The sequence below is a fragment of the Pinus tabuliformis genome, chromosome 4_1, assembly GCF_031772625.1.
Source record: "Pinus tabuliformis cultivar Carrire ecotype Pingquan chromosome 4_1, CPIR1, whole genome shotgun sequence".
Taxonomy (NCBI): domain Eukaryota; kingdom Viridiplantae; phylum Streptophyta; class Pinopsida; order Pinales; family Pinaceae; genus Pinus; species Pinus tabuliformis.
Genome location: NC_142303.1, coordinates 56,631,671 through 56,642,251, shown reverse-complemented (window position 1 = coordinate 56,642,251; position 10,581 = coordinate 56,631,671). Strand labels below are relative to the sequence as shown.

The window sequence follows — 10,581 nt, the reverse complement described above, 5'->3', positions numbered from 1 at the left end:
GTTGTAACGTTCTCCCTAGTTTAGGATTAGTTCCTAAAGTTTAGGGGTTTGGGTGCAACTTCCTAATTCCTAGTATTGTATTTAATGATGTAATCTTTCATTGATGAATAATAGAGTGTACGAGAGTGATCTCTCTGTTTTGGTGAGTGTAGTCTCCAGGTGCAGGCCACACTTGAGAGCTACATCTCTTTCTTTTTCAATTCTGTTCACATTTTATCGAGCTACATCTCTTTCTTTTTTAATTCTGTTCACATTTTATCTTGGTATCAGAGCTCAGATTGGGTGAGCCTGATCTTTTGTCACCTTTGTGGCCGCGTGTACACAAGAGCTCTGTGCTCAATTGAGCAGGTGGATTGCATAACACCTGGCTCGGACTCAGATATATTTTTTTTGAGTGGAGAGGATATTGGCACGCTTTTTGCGCTGACAGAAGCGCCAGGAGGGGGAATTAGCGCGGATTTTGTGGGATTAATCGCGCCAGAGTGCCAGAACGTCCAATTGGCGCAGAATTTAAGGAGGAAATCGCGCCGGAAAAAAATACTCTAACCGATTTTTAATTGGCGCGGATTTTTCGCTCGGGATCGCGCCAACACAAAGAGGATTTTTCGCTCGTTGATTGAGGACGCGCCAATCTTCCTTCAAGGGGATCTGTGGGAAGCCTCAACTTCGTTTGGCGGTTTGCAAGGGGTGCAGATCGGCGAAGTTGCAGATCTATCCGAGAGAGGCAGATCGGATCAATTTTGATCAGATCGGATCTTCGGCTGTATTGAAGACGTCGAATTTTCTCGTTGGAGCGGGATTGCCAGACACTGTAGATCGGTGGCAGAGGTGATAGATCGATCTGACAGGTATTGTTTTTTTTTTTTGGTGTTGGGTAGATTCAGAATGAGTAATACGATGGAATCTTACCTTAACGAGTCTGGTAAACTTAATGGATCTAACTTCACAAATTGGAAGTTTAAGATCCAGACCTTGCTTGAGGGTGCGAATGCTTCGTCCATAGTTACAGGCGATGAGCAGAAGCCGAATGGAAGGCCACAGGAGCAAGATTGGGAAAAACAAAAGAACAAGGCCAAAGTCTTGTTGAAGATGTCTGTGAAAGACAATGTTATTACGCACATCAGAGACTGTAAAACGTCTGCGGACATCTGGATGAAAATCAAAAGTCTGTATGAGACCCAGAATACAAGCAGAGTCTTGGCACTTAAAAGCAAGTTATTTTCAATGAGGATGGACGAGAGGGAGACTGCTACTGCATTTGTTGCGCGAATTAAAGATGTGAAAGACGGATTGGTGGCCATCGGAGTGGCGGTGTCTGATGAAGATCTTGTTGCAATCACAATGAACGGGATGCGTGATGATTTTCAAACGTTCATCACTGGAGTGTCGGCAAGCGAGAAAGCGCCCTCATTTGATGATCTCACTGGGATCTTGTAGCAAGAGGAGGAGCGGCGGCAGAACTTGAACCCCCAGAGTGATGATCTTGCACTGATGGTGAAACGACGATCATCCAAAGGAAAGCAGTCACAGCAGCAATCAAAGCAGAAAGGAGGAACATCACATAAGAATCTACATTCTCATAAAGGTATGCTTGCAAATCATTCTGAAAAGAAGTGTTATTACTGTGGAAAGACAGGTCATATACAAAGAGAATGTTATAAGAAGCAGGCTGATGATGCAAAGAGGAGGCAGGCCAATGCAAAGCACAGAGGATACTTTGTTGAAGAAGAAGATGAATTTCGACCGTTCACAGTCGACTGTGCCCTTTCAGCATCTAATGAAGATGACATTTGGTATGTCGATTCCGGAGCATCCTCTCACATGACAGGTAAAAAGGAATTTTTTGATAGTCTTGAAGAAAGTATAAATGGATCAAAAATATATCTAGGAGATGATAGTGGATACGAGATTAAAGGTCATGGGGTGATTTCAGTTAAGTTACCAAATGGAAAAATTAGTCACCTTACAAATGTTTTATATGTACCTGGAATTAAGAAAAACCTGATATCTGTATCCATGATGGCTGATCAAGATATGCAAGTCGAGTTCTTCAAGACTCATTGTGTGATAAAGGATTGCAGGAATGAAATAGTTGCAACAGGCATGCGAGTTGGAAGCCTATACAGACTAGATGCAAAAAGCATACCAAAGCAAGCCATGGTTGCAGGAGGATCGACAGCCGAACAACTCTGGCATTAGAGGTTCGGTCATTTGAATTTGCAGGACCTCATGTTATTGCAGAAGAAAGGTATGGTCGAGGGACTCCCTATCTTTCGTAATGTTCAGTTAAATTGTGATGGTTGTGCCTTAGGAAAAATGCATAGAGAACAGTTTCCTGTGCATGATAGGAGGAAGGAAATAGATGTTTTAGAACTAGTGCACACTGATGTATGCAGACCTATCCAGACAAGGTCGCTAGGAGGAGCATATTATTTTTTGTTATTTACTGATGACTGCACTAGATATTCATGGGTTTATTTTTTGAGCAAGAAAAGTCAGACTTTCCAGTGCTTTATAGAATTTAAAACCTTGGTGGAAAAGTAGTTTGGTAAGAGTATAAAAATTCTCCTATCTGATCAAGGGGGAGAATACAAGCTAAAGGAATTCATGAAATTCTGCAAATCTCACGGGATTGTTCAGCAGTGTACAGTGCCACACACACCACAGCAGAATGGAGTTGCAGAGCGCAAAAACAGAACCTTGGTGGAGTGCGCAAAGAGCATGTTACAAGGTAAGGGTCTGTCTAATAGTTTTTGGGCAGAGGCTATCAACACTGTTGTATATTTGAAGAACAGAAGTCCTACCAGGTATCTTGGCTTCAAAACCCCTTTTGAAGCTCTATATGGATTTAAACCAGCAGTAAACCATCTAAGAGTATTTGGGTCAAAAGCATTTGCCCATATACCCAAAGCTGATAGGAAGAAATTAGATCCTAAAGCTGTGAAATGCATCTTTGTTGGTTATGGCACAGAATTTAAAGCATATAAATTATTCAATCCTGAGTCTCGTAAGACATTTGCAAGCAGGGATGTAGTGTTTCATGAACAGGTACAGGAAGGGAAAGATGACGTTGGTGATGATTGGCACATTCCATTGTTGTTGGAGGAAAGCAGCGAGGATGAAAGAGAGCAGGAGTAGAAAGAAGAGCAGAAAGAAGAGCAAAAAGAAGAATAGCAAGAAGGTGATAATGCAAGCCCAGTTATAGCAGAAGAAAACAAATTTGAGGTAAGTCCCCTACCAAGGAGGTCAGGTAGGAAGACTCAATTACCACTAAAATTGAGAAACTATGCTTTGATGTCAAAGGTTTTGAACATTGTAGAACCCTCTAATTATAAAGAAGCCAGTCAATTTAAGGAATGGAGAGCTGCAATGAATGAAGAAATGGAATCAATTCTTAGAAATGATACTTGGGATTTAGTTGAGCTGCCTAAGAATAAAACACCCATAGGATGCAAATGGTTGTTTAAACCAAAAATGAATGTAGACGGAAGTATAGATAAGTTAAAAGCTAGGCTGGTTGCAAAAGGATATTCACAGCAGGAAGGTATAGATTTTGATGATACTTTTGCACCTGTAGCAAAGCTAAATACAATCAGAATGCTTATTGCTTTAGCTACTAAATGTAATTGGGAATTACACCAGCTTGATGTTAAATCTGCATTTTTAAATGGTGATTTAAAAGAGGAAATTTACTTAGTACAGCCAGAAGGATATGTAAAGCAGGGGCAGGAACATCTTGTTTGCAGATTGAAAAAGGCTTTATATGGTTTAAAGCAAGCACCCAGGTCTTGGTACGAAAAGGTTGATTCTTTCTTTGTAGAGTATGGTTTCCATAGAAGTTTAAATGACCCAAATTTGTATACCAAGTACAATAATCAGGGGCATATTATTTTGATTTCTTTGTATGTGGATGACATGATTATAAAAGGAAATGCAGATGATTTAATCAAAGGAATCAAAAGGCTTATGGCACAAGTTTTTGAGATGAAGGATCTCGGAAGCCTTCACTACTGTCTGGGATTAGAAGTATGCAGAGATACTGGGCAAACTTTTCTTACCCAAGGGAAGTATGCCAGAAATTTGTTGGAAAAATTTGGTATGGATCAGTGTAGAGCAGCAGCGACACCTTTGCAGCAGAATCTGAAATTGAATAGTGATGATGGCACTAAGGAGGTTGATGCCACAATGTACAGATAGCTGGTTGGCAGCTTGATATATCTTACAACAACTAGACCTGACTTGGCATAATCTGTTAGTGTGTTGAGCCAATTTATGTCGGAACCGCTTGAAAGTCACTGGATAGCAGCAAAGAGCATGTTGAGGTATCTTTGTGGTACTGTTAATTATGGTATTTTATACACTGATGTATCTGATGTTACTCTAGCAGGTTTTTCAGACTCAGACTGAGCAGGTAACCTGGATGATCGGAGGTCCATCACAGGTTATGCATTCAACATAGGTTCCGGGGTCATAGCTTGGAGCAGCAAGAAGCAGAGTACTGTAGCCTTGTCTTCATGTGAAGCTGAGTATCAAGCATTGTGTGCAGCAACGTGTGAAGCGATCTGGTTGAGAAGCTCCTTAAAGATGTAGGAAAAGAACAGAAGAAACCTACTTCCATCAAAAGCGACAACCAGAGCACCATTAAATTAGCATACAATCCAGTGTTTCACAAAAACACCAAACATATAGACGCTCAGTTTCATTTTGTTAGAGAGAAAATACAATCAAAAGAAATTTTTGTTGAATAGTGTAAAACTTGTGACAATGTGGCTGATATCTTTACAAAGCCTCTTGCACGAGTGAAATTTGAATTGTTTAGAAAGATGTTAGGAGTCCAGGAGAACCCTTTCTCCATTAAGGGGGGGAGTTAAAAATAATTAATAGTATTTTGTATTAATGGAGAAAATGGTTACAATGTTGTAACGTTCTCCCTAGTTTAGGATTAGTTCCTAAAGTTTAGGGGTTTGGGTGCAACTTCCTAATTCCTATTATTGTATTTAATGATGTAATCTTTCATTGATGAATAATAGAGTGTACGAGAGTGATCTCTCTGTTTTGGTGAGTGTAGTCTCCAGGTGCAGGCCACACCTGAGAGCTACATCTCTTTCTTTTTCAATTCTGTTCACATTTTATCTCAAGGATGGTTAGGTCTTGTTAATAGTCACTCTATCACTAATATATAATGTTTTCCGTTTCTCCTCTAGGAGGTATTGGATTTTGAGTTCACCTTCATGTTATGTTCGCAAAAAATATGGCACCAATTCACCACTTCAAATTTGAAGCAATACTACCTCATCCTTTCCAAAATGGAAGAAAGACATAAGTTTCTTAGTTTAGTGTTTCTCAAAAAGTATGGTATCAATTCACCACTTCATAGTCGAAGCAATATTTCCTCTAGGAGGTATTGGATTTTGAGTCCACCTTCATGTTATTTTCGCAAAAAATATGGCACCAATTCACCACTTCAAAGTCGAAGCAATACTACCTCATCCTTTCCAAAATGGAAGAAAGACATGAGTTTCTTAGTTTAGTGTTTCTCAAAAAGTATGGTATCAATTCACCACTTCATAGTAGAAGCAATATTTCCTTGTAATTTCCAGAATGGAAGGGAGACTTGAGCCTCTTAGATTGGTGTCGTAGAACATGTGCTTGATGATTGCTACATAAGAGTAGCACCATGAGATATTTTTAATTGAATGTTATTGGCCATTTTGAATCCTTGCTAAAGAATATAGAGTTTAACTTTGATGGTGTTAAAATTCCATTGGTTGCGCTTGCTGAGGCGCCCAATATTTATAAATGTTGTGACGTAATGTCATGTAATGTTGTGTAAATAAAAATACAAATAAAAATTAAAATAAATTAAATTAAATAAGAAGATTAATGTAATGTAAAGTAAACATCTTAACTCTGTCAAAAAAATAAAAAAATAAAATAACTCTGTAAAAATAAAATAATAATAATAAATGATCCATGGTATTGACTTGGCCCATGGTATTCATGTGGAATATATAGCATATTTAAAGGGGGAAATTAAACCAACCCAAATTCATATTAACTTTGGATCTACCCAGCCCCCATGGTATTCATGTGGAATATATAGCATATTTAAAGGGGGAAATTAAACCAACCCAAATTCATATTAACTTTGGATCTACCCAGCCCCCATGGTATTCATGTGGAATATATAGCATATTTAAAGGGGGAAATTAAACCAACCCAAATTCATATTAACTTTGGATCTACCCAACCCTGAGAGGGATCAAATATCTTGATATATAAATCTCTTTCAAAGTAAGAAGAGATTTGATCCCCTGATGCTTGATAGATCCAGAGTTAAAATATATCTAAATTAACAAAGATTCATTCTTTTCCTCCAGAATCAAAAACCATTTTCTCATTTACTAAAAAAAATTATAAAATTTAATTTAATTTGATAAAAATAATAATAATTCAACTTTATATCATAAGTAAAGTTTTATAAACAAAAAAAATGATAAAATAATATAGAAAAAAATAATTTCGAATTTAACCCAAATCCAATAAAAATATAACATTTAATATAAAATGCTTAAATTTGATAAACTACCCTATGATTTAAGTTTCAAATGAGAATGACTTGTATTTAGTATTTTTGTTTATTCTAAATCCCTCCGAATCTCTCAAAATTAATCAAAATTTTAAAAATTACAACATTTTATATCTCTCAAAATTAATCAAATTTTCAAAATTATAACCTTTTATATAATCAAATATCAATCGAATTACAGTTTGTACGGCATAAATTTCTAGCGATAATTAAGAACGTGGATGGCAAGTAATGTTTGACAAGTTGGAATGTGTGGCCATATGATTTGACAATATTACTTTCTCAAAATCATTGCGGCGACATGATTATAAGGTATCGCTTTCTCAAAATCAAAGATCGTTTTGCTTCAACCACTCACAACAACTCTTCTTATTTTCTTTATTTCATAAAGATGAAAATAAAGCGACCAGAAGGTTGGAAAACGAAGGCAAACGACCAGAAGGTTGGAAATGAACATTTGGTGAAAAGAAGGCTGGTGTGACATAATATACCTTCCTAATAATGCTCTCAAATAGAGTCCTAATAATATAGCTTCCTAATAATGCAGCTTCTTTTCCGTGCGACTGCGTACACCGATTCGTATATGGACATGAAGCTTGTTTTCCTTTCACTGCATACAGGATTTGTTTATAAGGAGCAAAGTGATTTCACTGTTAGTACAAGTGCTGTATCTAAACACATAATTGTCTGAAATTTATTAGTCACAAATACCATGTTTTGGTATTTCACATGAATGTCATAATTTATTAGTCACAAATATCAAATTATTTTGGTATTTCACAAAAATATTATAGATAAAATTATACATACTTTTTCAAAAACTACTCAATTTAACCCAAACAAATTTACTTGTGTCCTCCTCAGGTAAGAAAATCACACAAAAAAGGTCTCTACAAAATGACATAATTTTCATGCTACGCCTCCACATAATCTCTTCAATGAATTTCGATTTGTGCTACTTCGCCAACAACTCAATGATTACCGATCTGTGCTACTTCGCCAACAAGTGAAACAAGACAGAAAGCTATCACTTTACTGATAGAGTTTTGGCGGTTTTTAAATCTATTCATACTCTGTCACGACGTAATTTTATGATCCAATCCTGTTTCCTAAACTGATGATACAACCTGAACCTGATATTCTCTATAATCCGATCAATATTTCTCATACTGAGCATTGGATCCCATTTCGCCTGTCCTTTGTTAGATTTAGTGGAAAATCACTATATTCCTATTTTTTTTGTACGTTTACAGTGCTCATTGATCTGGGCAACCTGAACATTAACCTGACATATGTTAGCACACCTATGGGACACAAGCAGTGTAATAATAATTTATTTAATTTATTTAAAGACGTGTAATATTATTTAGTTGTTATTTTATTTCAGTTCCATCTTGTAGTATAAATTCATATGCTGGGCTTTAGCAGAAGTAGACCTATGTTAGCACACCTGCATCTAGCTTGGCCATAATGGGACGAAAGCCATGCTATAATGCAAAAGATGGAGTAAATAAAGGCCCCTGGACTGAAGACGAAGATCTCCGCTTGATCCAATCTATAGAAGCTCATGGTGAAGGACGCTGGCCTGCTCTAGCCAAAATTGCAGGTAAGAATTCTGTACAAATCTGCATTTTATAGTCTCTCAATATTACTTCTCTTATTATTACAAACAATATATAGTGCATGACTCTTAAGGGAGCAGCTAATTTCTTAGTTATTATAAATAATATATGGTGAATAATTTTTTATCAATTTAATACGTTATTGTTTTGATTATGAAGTCTTATGTATTAAGAAATTTTGGATTAAATTTTTTTTATTTACTTGAAATGATATGTATTCAGAGATTTGAAATGGTATGTATGGGGAGATTCTATATTAAAATCTTTTTATTTATATTAAAAGGTTCTAAATTAAAATCTCCCTATTTAAGAAGTTGAAATGTTATGCATTAAAAAATTCCAGGTTAAAATCTCTCTATTTAGGAAGTTTAAAATCTTCTTTACCTGTAATTCCCTAAAAAAGATAAATAAACAATTACTATTACATCAATTATAGAAATTTACCCAATATTGACAGAACCAATCCTCTAATCATAAACAATACAAAACAATATACATAGTAAATGTGGTGATCCCTGAACATCAATCGCATGACTAAATACAGGTCTGAAGCGTTGTGGAAAGAGTTGCAGGCTTCGTTGGATGAACTATCTTCGGCCAAACCTCAAACGTGGTAACATTTCACCGGATGAAGAAGACCTTATAATAAGACTCCATAAATTGCTGGGAAACCGGTAAGGAAATATCGATTTTCTAATAGATTATGTTGTTTCAGTTGTGTTTTTTATCCATCTTGAACCGTTGTAATGGCAGGTGGTCATTAATTGCGGGGCGTATACCGGGCAGAACTGATAACGAAATCAAGAACTACTGGAATACTCATTTGAACAAGAAAACTCATGCCAATGACGGCATTGGCAGATTGAAGTTCGTTAGACCGACAGAGCCAGATGTTAAGGAAGCGGCTGTCAATTTGACACAAACATTAAACACCAACGCCAACCAGTTGGGTGAAAGAGACGAAGTTATTGCTCAAGAGTTGAACAAGGGATCGACATCTTCCAATTCTATTGAATTCGAAAACTCAATGTGTCCCACGAAACAAAATCCAAGCTCCTATTTACATGGAGGTACCGTATCGGCAGAGATGAAGTTGTGGAATCAGTTGCAATTAAATTTTATCCTTCCTTCATCATGGACCAATTCGAGTTTCCTGCATATTGACGACTCTAATGTTGATACTGAGGAAAATGGCCATCCATATTCTTGTACCTTTGATACTGTAAATGTCTGTCAAGATTTCATTGACCAGAAGATGTATGCAACCCCTCACAGTTCTTTGCCCTTCCCTGAATTTGTCCCCACAGACACTCTGGAGGATGAGTTTGCAGATTTCTTCAATTTTGTTCCCTATCCATATTGATCTGCATCCTGGCACTGCATTCAAAGGATGACTGGGCAAGTACATATTTGGGTTTCATCACCTATTGATGTTTTGTGAGACCAGAAAGTGGGAAACTATTAGTGTTCAGCTGATTTTAAGAGCCTGTATCTTTGGTTTGAGTCAGAGTTGGATGTGGAGAGCTCTGAATATTGTACAGAAGTTAATTGTATATGATGTGCAGAATTTAATCGTATATGGTGATTAAAGGCCAGTCAGCATCCATGTTTTCATTGAAGTGAAAAAAAAAATAAAAAAAAAAATAAATTATACTAATATCCAATTTGATTGAATTTGTTAAATGTATATTAAAATCTTTATGGTATGTTTTATCACAATAAATAAATTTATGATTTTTGCATTTTATGTCGACATAAAATATTATAACTAATTAATTATAAAACAAATTTAAGAAAAAAATACATTGAAAATGGAGCTGGAGTGAGTGGGCATGTGGAAATTTTTTCATTGGTTTAATAATAAACTTGTTACATGTATTAATTTTGTTAAGCAAATCACACGAAAATAGGATAAAATAGGATGTTAATGGTATAAGCTGTTAATATGGGAGTTGTATTATCAAAACTTATTTCTATGCTTATATGTGTTTTGAATTGATATATTGGGTATTAATATGGGAGTTATATTATCAAAACTTATTTATATGGTGTATGTATATGTTTTGAATGGGGTTATTTATGTTTAATTTAAATTTACTATAACTAGCATTTGCATGAGATGTTGCAAAGGAAACCCCCTAAGGTATAAGGGATTTTTTTTGTTTTAAATTTATTGCTCCAAAAATCCTCTTGCTTTATATACTAAAACATAGCTAAACTATGCATTATTCATGGCTATGACCTATATATATATATATATATATATATATATATATATATATATATATATATATATATATATATATAGATATATATATCAACAATGTACTTGATTGGTGATCATGTTTTTTCGATCTCTAAGCATGGGTT

General features: G+C 35.8%; 1 protein-coding gene across 1 annotated transcript; it reads left to right on the top strand.

Annotated features, from left to right (window-relative positions):
• Nucleotides 1–8,043: 8,043 nt before the first annotated feature.
• LOC149174139 (transcription factor WER-like) lies at nucleotides 8,044–9,676 on the top strand. Its single transcript, XM_089422544.1, has 3 exons — nucleotides 8,044–8,195; nucleotides 8,756–8,885; nucleotides 8,965–9,676. The coding sequence occupies exons 1-3, from the start codon at nucleotides 8,060–8,062 to the stop codon at nucleotides 9,572–9,574; spliced, it is 876 nt and encodes a 291-aa protein (XP_089278670.1). The 5' UTR covers nucleotides 8,044–8,059; the 3' UTR covers nucleotides 9,575–9,676.
• The last annotated feature ends 905 nt before the right edge of the window (nucleotides 9,677–10,581 follow it).